The 25,307-nt window shown below is 45.6% G+C and overlaps 1 protein-coding gene across 2 annotated transcripts in view; it reads right to left on the bottom strand.

Moving 5' to 3' along the window:
- Positions 1 to 280: 280 nt before the first annotated feature.
- Positions 281 to 25,307, bottom strand: part of SPMAP2 (sperm microtubule associated protein 2) — a 62,013-nt gene continuing 36,986 nt past the window's right edge. For both annotated transcript variants that reach the window (XM_086946750.1, XM_086946751.1), the window contains one exon: positions 281 to 695. In XM_086946750.1, the coding sequence (XP_086802876.1) occupies positions 448 to 695 (248 nt within the window). In that variant the 3' untranslated portion in view covers positions 281 to 447. The remainder of the gene's footprint in view (positions 696 to 25,307) is intronic.

Raw genomic sequence — 25,307 nt, 5'->3', positions numbered from 1 at the left:
TCTTCACTGGTAAAGGTCATGCCAGATTAAAAATTGTAAGACGCATGTTAATAACAATGTTACTTAAGAAGATAGGGCTTTTTGTGACACATAACTGGTGGTGATAAAACTCTTTCACACTTCTCAAGTGGGACCACAATATGAGCGGCCGTAAAGGGATGGAAGGTTGTTGAGCCCCACAACTCTCAGGCCACAACTGAGTAAAGATCATCTTGTTTAACATTAAGCTGGAGTCTTTCTTTATACCATATACCAAAACACTGCTCGTGATAGCATGCCCTGCACATCACGTTTCCCAGGGAGGTTTAATTCACATGACAGAAGAGGGAGTAGGCTGAGATTCAGGGTCACGCCCTGACTATACCACAAATACACTATTCAGGACTTTTGACAATCTCGTCTAACGTATAAAGTGCCCACGTAGTGGATCTCTTTCTTCGTACATGTTTAAATCCTTTTTTGCCTTGTTTTGCGGGGGAGTGGGGTGCTGAGCTCCATGATCCTGGGTGATGCCTCAGCATTCCTGGCTCCTTCAGGGATTCGATACGGATCATAGCCTTCGAAAATTGATTTGCGCATCTTGTGCTTGGCCAGTTGGCAGACCCTGTCGGAAGCCAGATGGTTCTTGGCGGGTTCAGGCACCAGCCACTGCACTGGCTTCTGGTGGAGATACTGTGGGTGTTCAGTCTTCGGTACTATCGAGTCACATGGAAGAGGAAGAGAGCAAACCAGAGTCAGGTTCAGCTTGTGAAATTCAATGTCTAAATTCACAGCAATCAGGCAAATTAGCAACCCTCAGAAGAGTCTAAGACAATTCAGTTCTTTAAGTAAACAACCCTTCCACCTTTGAAGAAGGAAACTCACCATTCAGAATAAAAAACATTAGTTTACTCCACTGCAAGTATGAGAGCCTCGCCAGTTTTCTACAAAATGTCCATGAAGTGACAGAGATTCAGTGTACATCTCAAGATCAGACATGATTCTATGAACAATGTATCAGTCTTCAACCATTGTGTATTTTACTAGTAGACCCTTCTTGTGCACTCATTCATTTTCAATGTGTTTGTGATCCGCGGATGGAGCTCAGTTACACCACTTGATTTATTTATTTGTGCAGTTTTATGTAGCGTGTAGCGTGAACATATCCCAAGGGCATTAGCGCAGTTTACAATACCATAGAACTTTACGGTAGGTAACAAAATAAAAACATAAAGCACAGGTTAGAAAAATGTGGGATGTAAAACTAAGAATGAAAGCTTTAGAGATTGAGGGTACTATACCATCTGAAAAAAACTCTCCGGAGCCTTTTGGCTAGGTTTGCACTGTACATATACCACATACATGCAGACTGGCACCAGGTCATTACAGAACTGCGATGCGAGTGAGCAGAGGAACATAAAACACGGAATGATAGCAAGACTACTTTCACAACACAAGAACAAAAATAAACTAAGGGGGAAAGGCATGATTATCAGAGATGTTCATTTCAATGGGGGAACATGTTAGAAATGTCAGTATGTAGATGGTGCAGAAGTCATTTATTAATTTATTTATTTTTTGCATTTGTATGGCGCTCAGCTACCCAACAAGGGTTTCCCGGCGCCTATGACATTCAGATGGTTAAAGGAAAATGCAGATTAGGTAGTTTAGCACAATTGTTTCTGAAACAGCCAGGTTTTTACGTATTTTCGGAATTTAGTGTAGCTGTCCTCCTTCCGGGTGTGAAGGGGGAGTGAATTCCATGAAATTGGTCCTCTGACAGAAAAGGATTTCCCTCCAGTTCTTTGTAGTTTAAATCTGGGGACGGCGAAGTTCGGGGCCGTTTGAGAGCGAAGGCTTCTTGTTGGCAGGTAGGGAAAGGATAAGGATTGTAGGCAGGAGGGAGCCGTTTTGTTTTTTATCTTAAACATGTAGCTCAGTGTTTTAAAGCTGATCCGATGTTCAACCCTGAGCCAGTGTAATTCGTTCAGGTGTTTTGATACTCTTTCGTACTTTTGAATTCTACACAAGAGTCTTGCAGCAGAGTTTTGAATCATTTGGAGTCGCTTGATCACTGCTAAGTTGGAACCTAGGAAGAGAACATTTCCGTAGTCAATACGCGAAGTTACTAATGCGTTGACTACGTTTTTTTGCGTATCAAGGGGCAGCATCCAAATGATTTTTTTCAACCATTTTATTATGGTGAAACAGAGTCCCGCAACTTTATTTGCCTGCTGTTTCATAGAAAGGGTATTGTCTAAGATAACCCCTAGGTTTCTCACCTGAGTAGCTGGCGGGGGAATGTTACCCAGCTCAGGCGGCCAGTGGGAGGGGTTCCACAGTTCCTTGTTTCTTCCCAGTAGAAGAACCTCCGTTCTATCCCCATTTAGCTTCAACTGGTTGGTGGTCATCCAGTTGAAAATCTCTTGGAGTCGTATTTCAGTAGGGAGGGGGCTAACGGGTTTGACTCGGAAAGGGAAAAAATTATTTGGGAGTCGTCGGCGTAGGTCATTAAAGTCAGGCCTACGCTATCGGCCAGGTCTGCCAGTGGTCTGAGGTACAAATTGAAAAACAGTGGGCTCAGAATGGAACCTTGTGGAACTCCATGTGGAGCGGGGAAGATGTCTGAGCTTGCGATATTGGATTTGATCTGGAAGGTTCTTTCGGAAAGAAAGGACTTGATCCATTGTAAGGCGTCCTTGCTGCGAATGCCATTTTTCTCTAGGGTAGCCAAAAGAGTTTTGTGTGATATGGTGTCAAACGCGGCACTCAGATCTAGAAGAATGAGTGCGACCGTTTGACCTTTGTCCAGGAGTTGTCTAATTTTTTCTGTCACACCCAGTAGGGCAGTTTCCGTGGAGTAACCTGCTCTGAAGCCTGACTGTGAGGGGTGAAGGAGATTGTTGTCTTCTGAGAAAGAGGAGAGGGCGGAGTGAATGTGCCTTTCCATGAGTTTGGAAAAGGCAGGGAGCAGAGAAAAAGGTTGGTAATTAGAGAGAACTGTGGGGTCATGGAGTGGCACACCTGGGTTACAGAATTGGGAAACATTCATACATAAAAGAGGACAGTGAACATTTTGAGAGGTCCGCTTGAGGCGCAGGAGAAGCTCCTATTAGGAGATTTAAAAGGAAGAGAAGGTGAGGTGATGATATGACTTACTGAGTTAGTTACGGCCAGTGGCAGTATCTTTAGAAAAGTTGGAGTTTGGGCTGTTTCTGAAACAAAACCATAGATTGAATAGTGCACATGGCAGGAGGGTGTGGGTTTAAATTCTAGTCACACTGCACGAGAGGGACTGAGCCATCAAGTACTGTTTCCCGAATGTAGGGTGTTCTAAGAGAAGCATATCTGCACTGCAAAGAGAGCATCAGCCACTTGAGACGGTCAGCTTGTTAGTCAGGAAGTGAGGAGTAACAAAGTGGATAAACTTATGTGTGATGCACGCATTCCAGCACACGGATCTAACCTCAATAGGGATCTATAAAAGCATACATAGAAGAGGTGAAATATGATCAAATGTACTACTTCCCGCAAAATAAAGGAGTCACTGGAGGCAGGACTGCCTTCAGAGGGACACGGTGACCTTTAGGTCCACCTGTCAGCATGGATTCTAGTCGGTAATTAATAGCGCCAGGGATTGGACTAAGGACTTGATTTCAGATGCACCCATTGTTATGTACATTTCATCGTGGGGGCGGGAAACCCGACCTTCTCAGATTACAGTTAATTATTGTGGGGTTGGAAAGCATTGTCTGGGTGTTCTGATTACATAGATAGGCAGTTACCGATGCAAAGCCGGTTGGAGGTTGGGGGAGACAATCTCGGCAATTGTATTCAATGTTCATTGTATGATTCAACGTGGAGTACCTACTGTGGTGCAGCAGTGTACTACATATTTGAATGCTGTGACTTTTTGTATTATGGAAATGGAAAATAAAGTTTTAAAAAAACTAAGGCCTTGAAATTTGAGATGAAGTGATGGATTCCACACAAAAGCCTCAGTTTGAACTGTGCACTCTTGGCCATGGAGTTCATTTGAAATTGACATCAAGTATTTTGTCCAAAGAGACACCCAGTGATTTTGCACTATCAATGAAAGTAGGTTTGTGTGAAGGAATGCCTCTTTTTGCATGCCTGCCCCCACAATTTTGGACTGATGCTGCTGGTTTTTCGACTCCGAGAGTGGACTGAGGTCTGCTAACCACACCTCAGTGCCAGTGTTCTATCTAGCTCATTACAAAAGGTATGTTGAATTGACCACCCCGAATTGGAACAGACTGACTTACTTATACATCTCTAGTTTATGGTATCCAGGTTACCCAGGACACATAAGAGAGAGTGTCCACCCAGGGCTACAGCACTGGTTGTGCCACCCTGTGTCTGATAAAGTACAAAATAGCTCCCAGCCTGCTACTGCAAGCTGCAAGAGCAGTTTAAAACTGTTAGTTCGACTTTACCATTTAAACCAATGGCAAAGCCCCCACTTTCCTTAACAATATACGTAAGTCTCCTTTAAAGGAGCCCTAAGGCAGGGGGGCTGTATATTATTAGGTAGGACATATATCCTTAATATGCTCGAAGAGAAAAACCTTCAAATTGCCATTTCTGCAGTTGAAGAGTTGCTAGCTGCATTGGCTAACACAGAGTCACCTGCTAATCTTGCAGCCTGGCAAACATTTGAATGGGTGCTCAGAGGTATCAAATTAATCATGGCATTAAACGCAAATTGCTGCCAACGTCTAATTTAATGACACTTTTAAGGAAAGACAGCTTTTATAAAGTTACCACTCTGTGTCCAGTTTGTCCAGTGGCCTTACACATCTGTTTGCCACCAGCCATGAAACCTGCCTTAGGGAAAGGTGTAAACTCCCCTTGCAGGAAGCCACTCAGGGCATTGACGCAAAAGTCGAGCTTCAAAGGTGAGGCTGCCTTTAGTTGACAAATGATGATCACACTCCTGAAAGGGTTGCCCATTTGGTCAGGGAGACAGGCTGGCCCAAATCAGTAGCCACACCTCTAGGGTGAGCTAACAAGCTCCTAACATCCAATGAAGAGTTCAGACAATTTTGGAGTGGGCAGAATAGTGCACCCTGACATTGCTAGATACCCCACACAGCCGGAAGTCGTCACAGGCTAGTAACTGCATCATCCCCCCCCAGAGCACCTTCTGGGCATACATATGGCACTCCTGGCACCCTGAATCTCAGATCACTATGGAAATGGAGAAAGAACCAAAGATGAATTGCCCGGCGGACCCCTGGACTTAGCAAAGAGAAGCAGCACAATCTGCTAGACTGTACCTGCCGCACCTTGGACTAGCGAAGAGAGGACTGTGCCTGTGGCTCCTGGCTTGAGGAAAAGTCACTCCCATGCCCCAGACCAAAGAAGTGACGTCAAGGGTCAATTGACTGATCCCCTCGAACCAGTAAAAAGATGATCAAAGCTGAAGTAACCCAACTCTGCAAATTTGTAGTAATTTCTGGGGAATTGCGCTGAACGCCCCTAGAGACCGATCCTCGATGGGCAAAAGTTGCACCCAAGTCTTCTGGACCCGAGAGTATCATCTGAGTTCATATTGATCATCCAAGAGGGACACTAGCCTCCACCAAAGGATACCCCTGCACCCGCTGTGAACGGGTACTAGCAGCCCAGCAGCACCTGGCCTTCTATTGGGTCAAAGAGGATTTTGAGGTACCCGACCTCTGTAGCCAAAGTCGTACCAACTGACTGGTGGACAGAGGAGTAACCGCAAGGGCACCCCCATCGACTGCACAGCACTCAGAGCATCCTCCATCTCCTGCATCCTAGGCATCAGGAGTCAGGACCACTCCATTAACGTCTCTGGCGGTTTTGATGTAAAGTTCAGAAGTGGACTGGAGAACACTTTGGTGACCAGGTAACTGTCCAAATACTTTTTAGTGGCTCCCCCTGACCTTCTCGCTGCTGGATTTGGTTGCCCTAATCAGGCCAGAGTAGCCAAACACAGCTCTTTCAAACTTTTCAAACGTTTCTGAACTTTACGGTTACCAATGCTCGTTTGCAGTTGTGACCTAAATTATTGAGATTAAAATTTACTTTTAAAATCTATATCTCTGGAACCCTCCATTGTCTTAAAAATTAATTAAAATATAATCTATTTTTATAAATTGGTGTTGGATTTCTTCCATGTTGTGTGACTTACTTTTTTAGTTGTTTGGTGCTTCAAATTGCTTTATGTTAGTTCCGTTGTATAAGCCTTGTTGCTCAAAACCACAGCTACTAATTTTTGCAAGTATATTACACGATAAGGTTGTACAACCAAACTATATAATACACCTAAACCCTCACAATTTGTAATAGAAAATGTAAAAAGAATCAACTCAGGATTGAACTGTCATGCTAGAATAAGTCTGTGAAATTAAGAGAACTTGGTCTTTGAAGGGTTCAGCTACAAGTGATGGTTAGTTATGCATTTTTGTTCATCTGTTAGTGTGAGGGCTAGGATCCGGGCACTGTTGGGATAGGAGATCTTAAGAGAGAGATGTGTGTCATCACCATACTGGTGACAAACAATTCTTGACATCTTGAGTAAGGCTCCAACATGGTCTATATAGAGAGTAAAGAGAGGAGAGCTGGGGCCAAGATAGAGTACTGACGAACACCCAGGGACAAGGGAACTGAGGGTTCGAAGCAGTTACTAAGTTTCACTTGCTGAGATCGTTTGGTGAGGTAAGAAACAAACTAGTTCAGGATTTTGCGTCTATGCTCACATACTATATTATGTTATGTTAAATGTCTCTTGTATAGCACTTAATTACCAGTGGTCTCTTAGCACTTGTATGAAAGTTCCAGGCTAACACCAGTTATTACTTGTCAAAATGCCCATTCGATCAAATTTCATCGTGACTGAAGGCCTGCTTGAACAAAAAAGATTTCAGTTTCTTCCAGAATGGAAGAATAGTCTCCCCTTATAAACTTTCCAGCAGTCTGTTCCACAACTGAGGTATCAATACTGAGAAAGCCCGTCCACCCATAGTTGATTTGTCAAATTGTGGACAGGTTAACAAGTTTGCCTCGGACAACCGAAGGCATCGTCCCAGAACATATCTCCTTAGAAGGTCCTTAATAAAAATTGGTACCGTCCCATACAGGGTTTTATGCGCAATACATAAGCCCTTGAACCTGATCCTCTGCTTGACTGGAAGCCAATGCAATTGTTGCAGCAAGGATGTAGCATGTAACCGCCTTGGAAGCTTGAATATTAATCTTGCAGCATCATTCATGACTACTTGAAGCTTGCCCAGTAAATTGTCTGGAAGCTCAATATATAGCGCATTTCCATAGTCCAGTCATGACACAATGAGTGCCACCACCACAGTTCGCATCGTCGAGAAAGATAGAATAGGTACCAATTTCCGAGTGTGCCTCAGTAGTCCCACGCAGTTTCCTACCACTGACGTCACCTGCCTATGTCCTTTCTGAAGGACGTTAGGTGTTTGAACACATTGGTGGGTGCCTCAGAACAAAAGAGGCTTGGATTCTCTACAGCAGTGTCTTATCAAGTAGTGGGAGCTCAGCCTTTTACTCCACTGTTCCTCCTTGGACATTTCACCAGCTAAATCTTCCAATATGCATGGTGGAGAAAATAGGAAATTACAAAGGAATCAGGTGAGGTATTTTCCATTCCTACTGTTATTTCACATTTCTCACGTAACTCTTGAGATACAATTAGTAATCCTGTAGAGTACTTGTATCCAGAAATGACTGACATTAGCATCATCTATAACTTTGAGAAAGGGAATTTTGATGCCGCATTCCTGCATAACTTGTGATGGAGCCCCAATGTTTGCAGGAGCAAATGAAATACTTTCCAAGCCATATCATTTCCACACCTTCTTTCCTTAAAACTTGTGTCAGTCATTTTGCTGCCTTCAGGTTAGTCCTAGAAATTCTGGTGCATGCTAAGTGGAGGTACGCGGTCTGGGTTAAGGGACCCAAATCCTTGGATGTTCGCCGCTACTCTGCTGGAACCAGCAAGATCATATTACTCCTATTCTGCATTCACTCCATGGGTCCTTCAATGAGGTCAGCTGACTGATTGACACTGTGGTAAGCTTATAAAGCCATTCATCTGAATCCCACCCCCACTTTCTTCGTAAGAAGCCTTGATCCACTATGGAGGATCAAATGCATCCAGAGTTGGATTATTTGCACCTAGCAGTTCTATATTTCTATATAAAGAAGCCTCTCACCTTTTCTCTGTGTTCGCAGCCACATTTTAGCACCCGGTGGATTTTAGAACCAACACAAACTACTCACCATTAGGGCCACTTTGAGGGGCAGTTCAGTCACTATTTTACCACATTGTTCTGTATAGCTCTCTGATGCCTTTGGCCTGGTAGGCACTTTGTGCCAAAAAAATCTGTCTATGTGGATACTCAGTAACATCTCTTTTCATGGGTGAAGTGTGATGTTCCTTTTCTGTTGTTGAACTACTGTCTCTCATTTCTCAGGCAGGTGATATGTGATCAGGTCCCTTCATGCGGGGAGCTTTCATTTCACTACTTGCCACTGATAAGTTGTCTCTGCTTGTGTTCTTGTGAATCAGGTATTGCGTGATTTATTTATGTCCCCTCCTGTGAGATGTGTAGTATTTTGATGTGTATCCAGGAATGCCCTATTCAGTGGGTGAAGGAATGTATAGCCCCTCCATGGATGTTTGGTGTTAGTAATGTCTCCTGGTGTGGATTACCTCTGATGTCACACCTGGGCACGATGAGTGATTTCTTCTCCTGTGTGAGACCGGTCAACTAGTTATTTTTTTTGTGGGACTTCCCTCCTGTGGATTAGTGACAGAAAAAAACTATTTGAGACAGCCAAAAGAACTTGATGGTTAGGGAGGCAAGAAAGGGGAAGGGACATTTTATAAAAACCATGCTGAGTGGCGTATGGCACCTAACAAGGAGTGAAAGAAAAAGCACCGAAAAAAAATAACAGCCACCACCAACACAATATGGTGTCCAATGCAATATACCAAACTAAGGAGCGTGTGGTTCTGAAAATTATGGACCCCGCTATAATGTGGTACCGAAGCCCAATACCCGTGTCAGAAAATATTATGATACCATGACGAATTTGGTATTGGCAGCCCGGTAATGACTTGGACATTATACCTGTGCATTTGCGTCGTGATCGAGCAATGCAATCACCTTAAAACAGTAGTCTCTGTCTTGAACCTTCGAGGTTCCATTTTGTGAGCGGCATCCATCTTGTGGTTGCCCTTACATAGTCAATTGACCAAGGCCGAATTCGAGCTGAAAGGACACGTCCACCTTTCCTGACTCTTCTCTGACCTGGGCAAGCTGCCTCCACTGCCTCCAGCCAAACCTGTTCGGGCAGTCCCCAACCCACTGGCCGAGCGAGATTAGAATCAAGGCACAACATGTCATAAACCATTCACTGCATACAAACCACGCTTATCATACACACACCTGTCCCTGTTTTCTTCTTTATGGCTAGTTTTACAAGGAGGAGGTGCCCGATTTTATTGGGGTTTCATCGATATCTGATGGAAGTTCTGGGCCTGGCCGGGTAATCTATCACGAACTGGACATACGAAAATGTAGGCTGGCCATCATGACTTTGCTTTTTCTTTGTTGTAAAAATATGTATATGGTTGCATCATAAAACAAAGAATTCTTGCCTGAAGTGTAATATTGTGTATAAAAAGAGAAGGCTGGCTCTGTAAAAACGAACAGTCTTCTGAGAATATACAAACCGTGCTGTTGTACTTCTAGGACGCTTGTTACTTAGTTGCAGCCAATAAAACTCGATCTTTGACATCACCTAGAAGACTCTGTGTTTCTGTGGTCCAGAACAGGAAGAACTCAAGAGGTCTTTGGGTGTTTTCCCCTGGCACCACGGGGTTCCTAAAAACCCGGTACCTCAGTTTGGTGCCCAACGTGGGACAGTATCAAGCGGTGTCGGTCCTAGCCAGATGTTCGTGAGTAGCTTTGTGTGAAAATTCCAGAGGACGGCCAGCCACTTCAGCGACCCCTGTATGTCGATGTGGTTCCGAAGGTCTTTGCTGCGTGGTTCCCCGCGTCCCGACGGCTACGAAGGACTGCTGCCCTGACTAGCGCCCTGTTTTGGACCCATCGATACTTGGTAGAGCGAAACGATAGACGAGTCTTCTAGTGACGTCATCGATCATCAATACTTCAGTTAAGTATAAGTGGAGCGTCTCCCAGTCCTTAGTTTTGTTCTTAGTTTTGGTATCCTCGAGATACACTTTGTTTGGAACTTGCAAGCGCCAAAACCAAGGGATTCGTGTATTCACGAGACTATCGTAATCGATAATCCTTTGAAGTTTGAAGCTAGACTAGTGAGCGAAGATGCCTAGTTTTAGCAGACTTGGAAACTTGTTTTGTCTTGCTTGTAGTAAGGACTCCCGATTAGAGGATTCGTGTCCGGTTTCTCCAATTGGAACTCCAACATATGAGCTCTACGTGAAGCATGGAGTAGGCCCCATCACATACAATGACGTGTGGATAAAATACACCAGAAAAGATGGTGTTTTAAAATGGCCCCAATATGTTAGCTTTGATACAGAGATTTTAGATAATCTAGAGGTGAAACTGTTCAAGAAGAAAGCCCGGCCGGCGATGTTTGATTCTTTTCGCCTATGGCGCAAAGAAGCCACATAGAAAGAAATGAAATTAGCAAAGAAAAATAAAAGAGGTATGTCAATGGTACAAGCTGCCGTTGCATACAGGGATAATGAGGAAGAGCAAGAGAGTGAACAAATGCTTAGAAGTAAGAAGCTAGCAGTAGATAAATGCTACCCAGTGTTGCCACGTAGAGGACAAGGATCAACGGAGAAAATTGATAGCGATCCTCTAAATTCCCACTTGTTGAGTTCACCACCCCGCTATGCACAAGATGCTACTGCACCCACGCGACGCTTTGTTATACCGCGCCCCGGCGCACGAACACCAGTTCTTACTCAAGCACCAGCTCCTCTTCAGCTGGTTTCTACTCCTCCGGTGCAGCCCTCTCAAGGGCCGCCGGCTTCGCTACATACTCCATTTACTTTTTCTGCGACTTCGCCTACTGCTCGAATTGCTTATCCTGATACTCTTTCTGCTATTGCCTCGACTTCTACTTTACATCAGCCTGTCTTTTCTGGCACATCTGCCATTCCGCAAGCTTCTCCTTCTGTTCGACAGAGAGTGGCAAGTACTGTCACTGGTCTTTTCTCACCTTTCATTCGGTCGCCTAAGACGACCCCTAATATAGAACGCAGACTGTTGCGGAGTCAACTGCCTGACTATCAAGAGAGAGAAGTACTGAATGAGTTAGCACGTAATTGGGTTACCAATACTGCAAAGTATGACACTCAGTCCGTTATGGAAGTCTTCAGTCAGTGGGAAGCATCTACACAGAGATATGTATTTGAACAGATGTGTGCTCTGTGAAGATTTGAAGGGAAATGATCCAGAGTACAACATGAATAAATTATTCCGTATGCGATTCAAGTTTGGGGAAGGCATGATTGTGGGTGCCGATGTTGAACCAGCAATCGACATGTTCTTGTCATATAGGAGTAAGGGAAGCAATTCCTGATTACTGTCTGAGTATGACATGCCAGGTAGGAAAAAGGTGCGACAGTACCCCATGAGAGAAGTTCCTCCAGTTTGGAGGGAAGTTGATGCGAATGCGAATCCAGCAATTCCTCCGCATTTCCAGCGTGTATGGGTACATGTTCCCTGGAAAAGATCTGAAGTTTTAGCCCTAAAACAGACATTGCCTGATCCTCGCAAAAATCCTGCAGGGTATTATAAAGAGTTATCACAGACTGCCAGTTCATGTATCATGAATCTAGCCGATGTAGACATGTTGTTTGGAAATGTTGTTCCACAGCCTTTATGGGGAAAGATTCGTCATGCAGATCATGACCAAGAGTTAGGTGATACAAGGGTCAATATTGCCGCTGCTGATGCTAGACAAGTTGGTGGCTCCAAGCCCGAGCCTTTGGTAGCAGAGCTTCCTGGTAGAATTATCACGTATATGAAGACTTTAATGCCCGAATTGCGTGTGAATTGTGACAAGTTGTCGGCATGCAAGCAGAAGAAAGATGAGAATGTGTCTGACTTTTTCACGAGGTTTGAAGAGACTTTCGTCGATCATAGTGGTCAGGATATGGCTACTGAGGGTGGCCAAAGATTGTTTGTAGACAAGTATGTACATAATCTGCTTCCTGAATTATGTAATAAATTGAAAGATTCAGAGTGCTTGGGCTGTTTCCACGTCAGTGCAGATTTTAGCCACAGCCCAGTACTACGAAAATAGACGCAAAGATGAGCTAGAGAAGGCAGATTAAAAAGACTAAAGATTTGAAAACTAAAGTCCTTCTCCAGCAAGCCTATCCGCCTCGTACTGCTAATCAGCACGATTATCAGCAACCTCAGCAGTATTCGAGAAACTCGCAAAGAAATGAGTCTTCTCAACAGCGTTTACCATATGGTCCGAATCAGTGTGCGTATTGCAAAGAAGAGGGTAATTTCAAGAATAGTTGCCCAGCTTTATTGTGACGTTTGAATGGTGTTTCTGGTGCAAGGGGTAGAGGTGTTCAACAGGCTCCTACAGGCAGGGGCCGTGGAAATTTCCCCCAGAATGCTCCTTCTTTTCCGCCTCAGAATTCTATGAACAGCTTTGATCAGCAGAATAATGCGTCTTCTAGGACAGCTCAGTACTATGCTGATGACTACTATGCAGAGAACGAGAATGAGGGTAATGATTGCTAGGACAGCCATGGACAAAGAGAGGGAGTTGTTTCAGTTCCAGTAGATCAGAATGGACCCCATGTTGAGGTGATTACATCAGGTGTGTCAGAACCTTTTCTGATGGATACTGGTGCTACAAAGAGTTCTATTATGCACTCAAAACTTCCTGGCGCACCTTTGTCTGGCAAAATGAATGTTTCAGTAGGTTTTTCTGGCGCCCCGGTTAGGAACCCGATCTCTAGTCCTATGCCCCTTTCTGTTGGGCCATGTGAGTTAGAAGCACCCCTCATTCTTACAACTGGTTGTGGTGAAAACTTGTTAGGATTGGATCTATTAAAGAGATTATATGCGTTTTTATACTGTTCTCCTACGGGAGTACAACTTACCCTAGGTAAGAAAGTGGTTTCTCCAATGTACTTGTTAAGGGAGAATATTCCAACAGAATTGTCTTCTCTTCCAGATATACTTTGGGCTACTGGTTCTAATGATGTGGGTCTTTTGGAGATAGCGCCATATGTCATAACATTGAAAGCCAATGTTAGGTTGCCACGTATTCCCCAATACAAGATCTCTAGCGAAGGTGAAAAGGCGTTGTTAGCAATCATTTATGATCTGATTGAGAAAGATGTCATTGAAGAGACAACAGGTAACGTTTGTAAAAATCCTGTTCTGCCAGTTTTAAAGCCTACTGATCCGTCTCAGCCACCTGTGTACAGATTTGTGATCGATCTTAGAGAAGTGAACAAGATTGTTGTGCCACAGTTTCCAGTTGTTCCCGATATCTCTGCCTTATTGACTATGGTTCCAGCTTCAGCCACTTGGTTCTCGGTGATTGACTTTAAGAATGCTTTCTTCAGCATCCCGATTGCCGAGGAGAGCAGAGATATTTTTGGCTTCAATATAGGAGGGCGAAGCTTCCGCTTCAAACGCGCTCCTCAGGGCTACTGTGAAAGTCCAGCTATATTCAGTCAGGTTCTGAAATCACAACTTGACACGATTGTTCTACCTGATGGTGCGACTTTTATTCAGTACGTAGACGATTTGCTACTCGCTGCAGATACTGAGGAGATTTGCAAACAAGCCACATTGTCATTGTTGCGTCATTTATGTGACATGAAGCACAAAGTCTCTCTTTCGAAATTGCAATTTTGTCGACAAGATGTGACCTACTTAGGTCACATCTTATCGAAGGAGGGAAGGAGACTGACCCCAGAGAGAATACAGGCAATTGCAAATTTGAGTGTCCCAAGGACACAGAGAGAAGTGCGTGTTTTCTTGGGCATTACATCATATTGCAGACAATGGATACCAAATTTCTCATTGTTGGCCAAACCTTTGGTGGCATTAACTTGCAAGGATACACCGAAACCCATTCCATGGTCTGAAGAATGTCAGAAAAGTTTTCATGAATTGCGTGATGCATTGTGTTCGGCTCCTGTGTTGGGTAACCCTGACTACAGTAAGCCTTTTACATTATATGTGCATGAGAAGGAAGGTTGCGCATTATCAGTCCTGACACAATGTTTTGGGGACAAACAGCGTCCATGCGCGTACTTTTCAGCAACTCTAGATCCCGTAGCTAAGGCATTGCCAAGTTGCTTGAGGGCCACTGCTGCAGCAGCATTCTGTATTCGACAGTCTGCTGGGTTAGTAATGAATAATACACTAATAGTTATGGTCCCACATGCAGTAGACATTTTGCTAAACAGAACAAGGACACAGCACTTAACTAGTGCTCGACTGTCAAGTTATGAGCTGACACGGTTATCGAGTCACATACACATAAAGAGGTGTGATACACTCAACCCAGCCACGTTATTGCCCATTCCAGCAGAGACAGATGAGGTCGAAAGACATGACTGCTGTTTTAGGACAGAAGAAGAGACAAAAGGGAGAGTAGACTTACAGGACACTCCTCTTCCTGAATGTAATGATGCTTTATGGGTTGATGGTTCATGTTTCAAGTTGCCAAAAGGTGATACGACTGCAGCATATGCTGTGACAACATTGCACACGATTGTAGAAACTGCACGTATCCCACACAATTCTGCGCAAGCAGCAGAGTTAATTGCACTTATAAGAGCATGTGTGTTGGCAAAAGGAAAACGAGTGAATGTGTACACAGACAGCCAATACGCCTTTGGCGTGGCTCACAGTTTTGGACGTTTGTGGCGTGAACGTGGGTTCTTGACATCGCATGGCGCAAAAATCCAACATGGTCAGCTAGTAAATGAGCTTCTCGAGTCACTGACCTTGCCACTACAAGTTGCGATTGTGAAATGCAGTGCACACAAAAAGATTCAAGATGATGTTGGTCGTGGAAACGCATTTGCCGATGAAGTTGCAAAAGAGACTGCAAGGAATGTGATGAGTCGAATGTATGTTGCAGGTCCCGCGAGATGGATTTGTGATGTGGGTATGTGTGAAGACACAGTTGAAAGTGTGAAGTCTATACAATCCGAGGCCACTGAGAAAGAGGTGAATGAATGGAGAGAAAGCAAGGGTAGATTGGATGCGAATGGTTGTTGGGTCGAATTATCAGAGCATCAGAGATGGCTTTTACCCGACGCGTATGTGCTTGCAGTGGTGGCAATGGCTCATGGGATGGCTCACATCAGTGTGAAAGGGATCTGTAAGTTGTTGGCCCCAGTATGGCAGAATAGTGGCATCCCAAAATGTGCAGAGAATGTGGTCAATAACTGTATGGTGTGTTTGAAGTACAATCCTGGTAGGGGAACCCCAACTCCAGCTGGTCATTTTGCTCCTCCAACGTATCCGTTCGGGGTTTTGCAGCTAGACTTCATCCACATGGAGAGGTGCAACAACCTGAAATACGTACTCATTGTTGTTTGTGCCTTTTCCAGGTGGGTGGAGGCGTATCCCCTTAAGGACAATACTGCCTTGTCCACAGCTAAAGCCCTTGTCAAAGAATTCTTCCCTAGGTTCGGAATGCCTCGAGTGGTCTGGAGTGATAATGGGAGTGAATTCGTGGGACGAGTGATGAAGAGAGTGTGTGAGAGTCTAGGCATACACCAGAAGTTTCACGCTGCAAATCACCCCAATCAGCTGGATTAGTAGAGTGCTATAACGGCACTCTCAAGTTGAAATTAGCCAAGATCCAAGCCAGCACAGGCCTTAAATGGCCTGACGCACTGCCTTTGGCACTCCTATCTACCAGAATGACCGTGAATTCTAGAATGGGACTTAGTCCGCACGAGATTGTGTTCGGCCGCACGGCCAACATATGGGGAGTGCCAAGACCCAAAAAGCTCAGTGAGATAGAGCACCCTGTACTGCTTGACTATTTGCACGAATTGACAACTAAATTGCGTGTTTTACACCAACAGGTCCACAGTTCCTGTCCGCCAGCGTCTGATGATCCAGGCCACACAATTGAACCTGGCACCTGGTTTCCTGGTGAAAAACTTTCAGCGAACAAAGAACGAACAGCCCAGGTGGCCCACACCTCGTCCTTCTTTCCACAAGATCAGCCGTTCGGGTGGAAGGAAAGAAGAACTGGATCCACGGGATCCATTGCAAACGGATCCCTCTACCTCTGCCCTATGACCGGTGGGTCCAGGAGGGTGTCGCCGACTCAGAGACTGAGACTGTGCCTCGCTTCTTACCCTTCAGTGATGCACGTTTGAAAGGGACTACTACAGAAAAGGAGAGCGATAATATTCTGCAAGGATTTGTCCCACCGTCAATGCAGTTGGACACTACAGAACCTGAAATCTTGTTCGAAGACCACACCGTGCCAGGAAAACAACGGTATAATCTGAGGCCAAGAAAAACGAACTAATAAAAATAAACTAATAAAGTTTTCTTTTCCCCCAAGAACTATTTTTGATTGTGCAGCCCTCCCATCCAGGAAACGTACTAATTTTTGATTTTCGAACCGCCATCCGGTTCTGCTGCTAGGGTCGCGGTTGCCACAGTCTTTGTAGTGCAGCTGAAGACGGTTAGGTCGACAGTTCTGGTTGGTCTAAGGGAATTACCCTGGACTGAACAGAGGAACTCCTTAGCAGAATCAATCTCCCACCGCAGGCAGCAACTTAGAGGATGGAGTTTCCAAAGATGGAGAGACCTGCTAGATCAGAGAATTTTGAAAAGACAATATGCACTGCAATGGCAAGAAAACAATTTTTAGTAATATGCATTTTAATGTTGTGTAGCATAATGACGTTTTTGGTGGGCTATGCTTTGTTCACCTTTCGAGTCACATTTAAACATGACACTCAGCCCACACCTCCTCCTACTGTTTCCCCGAACTCCTTTCACCCTCTACCTGAACACGAGTCTGCCAGAAGATTAGAATTTGTATATAACTCATTCGTCCAGCTCTTACACCAGCACCAGTCTGTAATGAACACCATGAATTGCTGGGTATGTGGCCTCATGCCACACACGACAGACAAGGGTATACCGTATTTTGTCCTGCCATTTGGCTACCATGGTTCTCTGTGGGCATTTCGAGCAATGTTCCTGTTTGCCCTCGAACCATATGTCCCAGGGAAAAACTCAAGCAACAAGGCACTAGTGGCGGGAATTAGAAATATGAGTAGGGATGTCGACACGTAGAAAACGATTCCCAGAGATGAATTGACGCCTTACAGCAGATGGAATATAACCCAATATGGAATTTCCTTGACTGAGAGTCAGAAATCAAAGAAATCCTCCCCAATCTGGATAGTACCCCATCAAGGTCACCTAGGTCTGCAGGGAAATGGCAACAACGCTAGAGCTCAGTTAGGGAAGAGTGTCTGTACTGAGACTTACGTTTTCTCGTCTCAGACCTCTCCCTCATTTCTAGCAGCTAAGCGTACCTACTTCGTCTGCCACGACAGGGCATATACATGGTTGCCCCCTGACTTCTCGGGCACATGTTTTGTCTCATTCCTGCTGCCACCCACCTACACGGCCGAGGCAGACTACCATCGGACAAGGACAGTTAGAGGTGTTGTGAGTAAAGACGACACTGCGGAACAGGAGTTTGAAGATTTTGCAAAGGGTTTTCTGCCGTTTTGGGGGCCTATGGTGAACAGCAGGAACATTCGCCAATTGACGAAAGTAGTTGAATCCACCGTGATTGAAACGGCTGGTGCCCTTGGTAACTTGACTGCGGAGTGTAGGAGCGTGGATACCTGACTATGGTTACCCCCAACTTTTTTGCCTGGTGTTTTGCTGGTTTTTCGACTTAGTTGACCTGGGACCCTACTATTCATGGCCCCAGGCCTACTGCTCTCTCTGTAAAATGGATTCCATGTACCTTAGGTACATATCTAATTGGATAACTGAGTCACCTTATCAGTCCCTGTAAAGTGTATCTTAGGTACCCAGGGCATAGGTGTACCCAGGGCCTACCAGGGGCTGCAGCATGTATTATGCCACCCCTGGCTGGCCATCCAAATCTGACACAACTGGCTGCACGACAGCTGGGGCAAGGTGGTGTAATCACCCTTTGCTTTAGATATAGTATTCCTATATCTAACCCTAAAAAGGACACATATATTCCTATCAGTCACTCCTATGGCAGGCCTTATCAATCCTGAAGGCAGAGTGCTTGGAATTATGTGAGATGGTGCTCTGGCATGAGCTGAGCCCGTTTGCAGCTTGCGGAACCAAGTCCCAATAGTTGTTCCATGATAACGCGTACCATATACTCTTAAGTGCATTATAATCCTCGCGGTTATTTGCCAACTTTGGTATTGCTTTATCAAAACATGTTGAGTAAGGTGTCATACGAATTGGAATACTAACCCCTCGCCAATTCTGGCGCCGGGGTTAGCATTCCACCCTTCTAGAGGGACAAAACATGTATGTAACTGTGAACCCCGGTTAAAGTTAACTCGAGCCTCAGCATCACAAAATGGATACTGCCACCACAGACACAAGTCTGACCTCCTGCTGCTGGGAGTCCTTCCAGCGAGGAGAGCTTGGACAAAGGGTTTCCTGTCAGGGGCGGTGCTAGCACCATCCCAGACAGGGTTTTGTGTATCCCAGGTAGGCAGGGCTGAGAGGAAGGTGACTGCAAGTGGCACCCCGGTGCTCACTGTGCATATGCCGGCTTGAACCAGTTCCAGGGGCACACCAGCCCCTGAGCTGGGGAAAGTCCGGACAGGGGAGAGGGGTGAAACCACCCCCCTTCCTGGTCCCACCCATGGGCAGGACCAAGTCGCGTGCCAGCCCCTTTCTTTAGAATAAAGGTAGGAGCGGGGACCCTTCCAAATTAGATCACCTTTGAATCCTGAAACTACTTTCTACGAAAGGAACTCTCGACTTCTTCTCAAGATTTCTCCCTTGTGACTAAGGAGTAGTCACCCTGCAGCCGCAGGCACCAACTAAGTATCTTGCGGTTTGCTGAAACGTCCTTCCTCCGGAACCAGACTGACCAGCACGACGAGACCCGGACTCCCTGCCCTCTCTGACCTCAACCTGCCTCTACAGCACAGCTGAGAATCGTAGGTGCGACGAGACCAGAGGACCCGGCGATCATCAGAACCAGCACGAGACTGAACCAGCACGACCACCAAGGGATCCTCGAGTGGGTGCACTGGGGTAAGAGAAGCCCCAGCCCCAAGCAGCACGAGCACCGAAGTCCAGCCCCCCAGCATCCACCAGATCTGCGTGGGACCCTTTTGCTCCTGGGTTGCTGCTACGTTGTCCGGTCACTTGCCGTTGGCTAGTGACCCTCCAGACGACGCCCTACGTGTGTTTCACCGCTGGTCTAGCTCCTCTAGACTAGCCCAAGTCTCCTCCTGAAGGGGACCTTCCTTGGACCCTCCTGGTCCACTCCAGATGCCATTTTGTGTCGCCACGTGAGCTTGCCTTAGCCAAGGCTTGTTGCCTCCTTCACTGGATCCAGCATCGCCAGCAGCAGACATCCGACGTGGGACAGCTCGCAGACCCCCAGCCTGGTCGACATCAGCGCCCTGGTCCGTGCAGCAGCAGAATCCAGTGTCACCTCTTCGCCTGGCTGAGTGACCTTGTCCGGTGCCATCCTGGTGCCCACCTAATCACTTGCTAGTGATTCAGAACTCGGTCCCTTCTGCTTACAGGTACCCTTCTTCACTGATCCAGTCCTTGGATCAGCCCGGAACATCTTCACTGGTCGCCTGCCAGCAACTTCCACTTCAGGCTCCTGGTTCGTCAACGAGGATTCCCGACGACACTTGAACCCTATGCAGCCGCAGCCCCTGGGCTAGGTAAACCGAGTACCACGGTGCTCCAGCGTAGATCCACTCTCTAAGTGTCTAGATCCACTTTCGTTTTTGACCTACCTAGTCGGGTTCGCCCGAGAACACTAACTTTGCATTTACTAGCATCCATAGACTTTGTCCCGCATTACGCGTGAGAGTTTCCACTCTGCACACGACGTCCCTAGGCCTCCTGCTTCTAATCTAAGGGTTCAGCATTGTAGGCCCAGCGGTTCTAAAGCCTCTGAGAGTAGTACTTACCTGCTAGTAATTTCGCATTCCACTTTTGTAGTATATGGTTTTTCGTGCCCCTCGGGCATTTGTGTAAATTGTGCGACTTTCAGTATTTCTTTAAGAGTTTTGTATTGTGCTTAGCGCCCTGTCCTCATAAAGAGTCCAGGGTTGTTGTGTTATAAATAAATATCCTTTTATTTTCATAACAACTTGTGTGGTGTCCTTTCACTTGGTGTTCAAGGGGTATATGTGATGGTATAACAGCTGGCTTAACACGCCCTCTAGAGTTTAGCCTAAAGACTGCTCTTGTCCATGCTACTAGGATAGCTGGTCTATAAGGTTGACTTACAACCAATCATCAATAAGGGTCGTTTGGTATGATACATAGTGATCACTAGAATAGTGAGCACTGCATATCAGGCCAACTTTTCACACGGAGCTCCTGTCGGACCGCCTTATGACTCTTCAAAACAGGGTTGCCCTAGACGTCATACTTGCAGACCGTGGTGGGGTATGTAGAGTGATCTAATCCAGTTGCTGCATTTTCATCCCTGATAATGCTCCGACAGTATACCAGGCCATCTCCAAACTGCACAAGATCTCTGATTCCATTCACGTGGATAAAGGGGACTGGTCCTTGCTGGGGTGGTTCTGGGAACTGATATCTACCTGGGGATGGAAAATTCTGATATTCATTGGAATGATCTTACTTAGCCATTCTGTTTTTGTTCTGCCTGTGTGTGCAGTGTGCTCCTGCAATATGTGGCCTCTGTGCTACATCCTGTGTAAGGAAGCCTGTGTCCAGGGACGAACTGAGCAACAGGATGATGCTACAGCAGCATCTCCATGACTTCATGAATACAGATTTGGACTCAGATTAGCGTGAGTTATTGCCTATATAAGGGCAAAAGGAGGGCCTGTGGTTCTGAAAATTATGGACCCCGCTATAATGTGGTACCGAAGCCCAATACCCGTGTCAGAAAATATTATCATACCATGATGAATTTGGTATTGGCAGACCGGTAATGACTTGGACATTATACCTGTGCATTTGCGTCGTGATCGAGCAATGCAATCACCTTAAAACAGTAGTCTCTGTCTTGAACCCTCGAGGTTCCATTTTGTGAGCGGCATCCATCTTGTGGTTGCCCTTACATAGTCAATTGACCAAGGCCGAATTCGAGCTGAAAGGACACGTCCACCTTTCCTAACTCTTCTCTAACCTGGGCGAGCTGCCTCCACTGCCTCCAGCCAAACCTGTTCGGGCGGTCCCCAACCCACTGGCCGAGCGAGATTAGCATCAAGGCACAACATGTCATAAACCCTTCACTGCATACAAACCACGCTTATCATACACACACCTGTCCCTGTTTTCTTCTTTATGGCTAGTTTTACAAGGAGGAGGTGCCCGATTTTATTGGGGTTTCATCGATATCTGATGGAAGTTCTGGGCCTGGCCGGGTAATCTATCACAAACTGGACATACGAAAATGTAGGCTGGCCATCATGACTTTGCTTTTTCTTTGTTGTAAAAATATGTATATGGTTGCATCATAAAACAAAGAATTCTTGCCTGAAGTGTAATATTGTGTATAAAAAGAGTAGGCTGGCTCTGTAAAAACGAACAGTCTCCTGAGAATATACAAAGCGTGCTGTTGTACTTCTAGGACGCTTGTTACTTGGTTGCAGACAATAAAACTCGATCTTTGACATCACCTAGAAGACTCTGTGTTTCTGTGGTCCAGAACAGGAAGAACTCAAGAGGTCTTTGGGTGTTTTCCCCTGGCACCACCGGGTTCCTAAAAACCCGGTACCTCAAGCGGGAGGCAGCGAATAGGGATATGAGCCATGGTTTGGCAAAATGAGGCAGGCCACATCTTCTAGCAGAGAAACAGATGTCAGGAGTGAAACTGCTGCCATAGCTCTTAAAGTCGGACTGACGGGCAACACGGGAACCAAGGCCACGAAGAAGCAGCGGATGCAGGACAAGTGGGTGGCTGCAGGGGCCAGGATCAGCACGTTTAAAACAAGCTCATGGCTAGAAATCAGAAAGGCAGGTCTAATGAGGTTTGGCTCCACCTGCGTTGGCAGAACCTTTTAAAAGTCAATGTCTCCCTCTTTCACGTAGGCAGTTGCGTCAGGGTGGAGAGAGAACAAAAAAGTCACAAGGACATTAAAGAATGGTTGAGTTGGAGTATATAAAAGTAGCATGATATACTAGGCTAGGAGGGCAAAAATTAACAACTTATTAGAAAGAATTATTGGTTTGCAACTTCTATGTGTGCTGCATTAAACAGAACACATAGAAGTTACAAAACGCAATTTGAAGATTGTTTATGTGCAGGAAGGAAAACCTTGCTGCACATAAACAATCTTCCCCTCAACACAGTCACCTTCACACTATGGTGCAAGGGTGCCTGCGTTGGTGCTAGGCAGCTAAATAAGCGCCAGCGCAGGGGGAAACGTAGGGCTGCACCTCTTAGGAACTACCAGGCCAGGATCGTTGAAGATCACGCATGCCCAAGCGTGACTCTGGGGAGTGGTTGAGCGCACCATATTCTAAGCTTGGGTATATGTTGTTGAGACGCTGTGAAGAGTCTAGCATCATACACATGCCCCCATGGCTTCTTTTTCTAAAGCCTGGCATGTAACTATAATAGGAGAAGGTCACTATTAGCATGAAGCCCCACTTTGCACAGAGCACAAGCTCTCCTGTAAGCTAGGGAAAGTGCAAGAAGGAGGAACTCTGGGTTTCCCTAAAGGAGACACCATCCTAAGCTTGCGTCTAGCCCATTTAGTTTAGTGAACACATGTTTCCTTCTTCTTGGAATTTAAACCTTGTCCATTTGTTTTCTGATATCCTGAATCTCCTGCTTCCAGTGCTTTACTTCTCTTTATGGTCTATAACAACACATCAGCTTCAAATGGTTACTTTGGCCTAAGCAATCTCCAAGAACCCTCCTTCACATGCTGGTCAAAATTCAAAATCTTTCAAAATTACTTAGGAAGAAAGCTACAAAACCACTGGGAATCACAGAATTGTTTCAAAGCATGGTTTGTCTAAAACTCAACTTCAGGGCCAAAGATGACATTCATTAGCCAATTCCTGCATAAAGCGCGTGGCGTAGACACACTTGCTTTGTTGCAGACCAGTAAGATAGGAGTGTGCCTTTAGAAAGTCACAGAGCTCGGTTATAACATTGTACGACACCACTAATAAACAGAGAGGGAGATTTATCTGGGAGGATGTGGGTCTGGTTGCTAGAAAGGGAAACACAGGTGTAATCCACACTTAGAATAGTAGATCAGAGTGGAAAGTTGCAATGCACATGGGTGACTATTAACATGGTCTTGTAAAAGTATTTATGGTCACTGCACTTGTAAAGTGGTGTCCGTGATCTGAGATTAATACATGCTTATTTGGAGAAGGCAAATTTACTGCACCTTAATATAGCAGAAAGAGAAGATTGGGCAATCTCTGACCAAGGAGGAACTCAGGCCCCCTTTAGGACTTATGAAACAGAGGAAGACCCCTGAACTCGATGGACTACCCACACAGATTTATAGAAAACACTAAGGGGTACATAATTTATAAACTACATGAGGAAAGCAAAGGAAATGCTTCTTGGCTGAATGTTCGTGGCACTAGTTGTAGCCGTCCCCAAACCGGGGAAAGACCCAGAGGGCTTCCAATCTGTTCATCCTTTATCAAAGATTACAGTAGATGCCGAAATCCTCAGCGGACCTATAGTTAAATGATTGCTTACCTTGAGCTCCAGCTTAATGCATTCATATCAGTCGGAGTTCGTACCATGATGTATTACTATACATATTTTAAGACGACTGGCACATGTGAAATTCCTCTGAGACGTGTCCAAGGGTGAATATGCAGTGGTATCTCTAGATATTAAGAAGGTTCATAACACTGTGGCTGGAAATTTCTGTTTCGGGTTCTCAACAAGACTCCTATATTCTGAAATAGATCCGTTCCTCTAGTGAGAATAGCTGGTGCTAGTCTGGCCAGAGGACGTAATATCTAAATCACGGATGATGTAATGTGGTACTTGCTAGGTTTGTCCATTATCGCTCTGGTAATGGATCCTCTAGCCAGTGTGCTGAAGCATTAAATGAAAGACAGTAACATACCAGTGATTGCTATCTACCATATAGTAAAATAATTAAAAGACCGGCTGGTTTCAGTGTTGAATCTGTTAACTATCCTGGATGAATACGGAGAACAATTGGAGCTGTGTACTATTTGGGCCAAGTCCTGGATCTTCCCACTCAGCATGTATTATTTCGGCAATTACCCCATTGCTGTAGATGCGTCACAGTGTTCTTTACCTTGTGAACGAGATGGTTGTTTTTAGAACCTTGGGTGCACCTCTATCACCCTCTACTGGTTCTCTTCACCAGCTCTGCTCCACATCTATTGATAATGACATCCATGAACCGAAGTCGACCTCTAACATCCTCAGCCACCGGTTGTCTTAAGCCTCACCATGACTGCCCCCTCCAAATCCACAGCGTTCCATACTGTCCGCCTATACCCTGCCCTCACCAGAGACTCTTTCTAGTCTCGTTATTGGCCCGTGCACCTGAACCACCCACCAGCACTTCGATTTCTTGGCGGTCTTTTTGCCTCACCACACATTTCTTTCTATTGTCCCTCCACCATAATCCCATCCAGGAAATAATCTCCCACCCTCCTCCCACCTCATAATACTGCTGCCGCCATGCACCCTAGGATCCTTTCCCCACACAAAATCCCTCTGCTCTGTTAATACATCTAACCCAACCACTCGACCGTAACATATCCCAACAGCTAAAACCCTTCTATTCTCGATGTCCATCACTACCGAATGCTCACCACCCTATGATCCAACTCAAAGCCACCCCCTAGTCCACCTCCTCTGCCTTGTACCTCCTGACCCGATCTTTCCTCCTTCTGCCATGCTCCACCTTACATTACTACCCACACAAGCTTTCCATCCCACACAAGCCCTGCCCAAATCTATGCCCCTAACCAATCCCCCCACACACTTCACCGTACAATCTAGATCCTACTCCCCCCTCACCACCCCAGCTTTTCTGTTCCACTGATGTCATTCCCATCTTCAAAGTTCACTGTTGT

Source organism: Lissotriton vulgaris, chromosome 12, assembly GCF_964263255.1.
Source record: "Lissotriton vulgaris chromosome 12, aLisVul1.2, whole genome shotgun sequence".
In the NCBI taxonomy this organism is placed as follows: Eukaryota; Metazoa; Chordata; class Amphibia; order Caudata; family Salamandridae; genus Lissotriton; species Lissotriton vulgaris.
The sequence above is the reverse complement of the archived record's forward strand: the minus strand, read 5'-3'. Positions and strand labels throughout refer to the sequence as shown.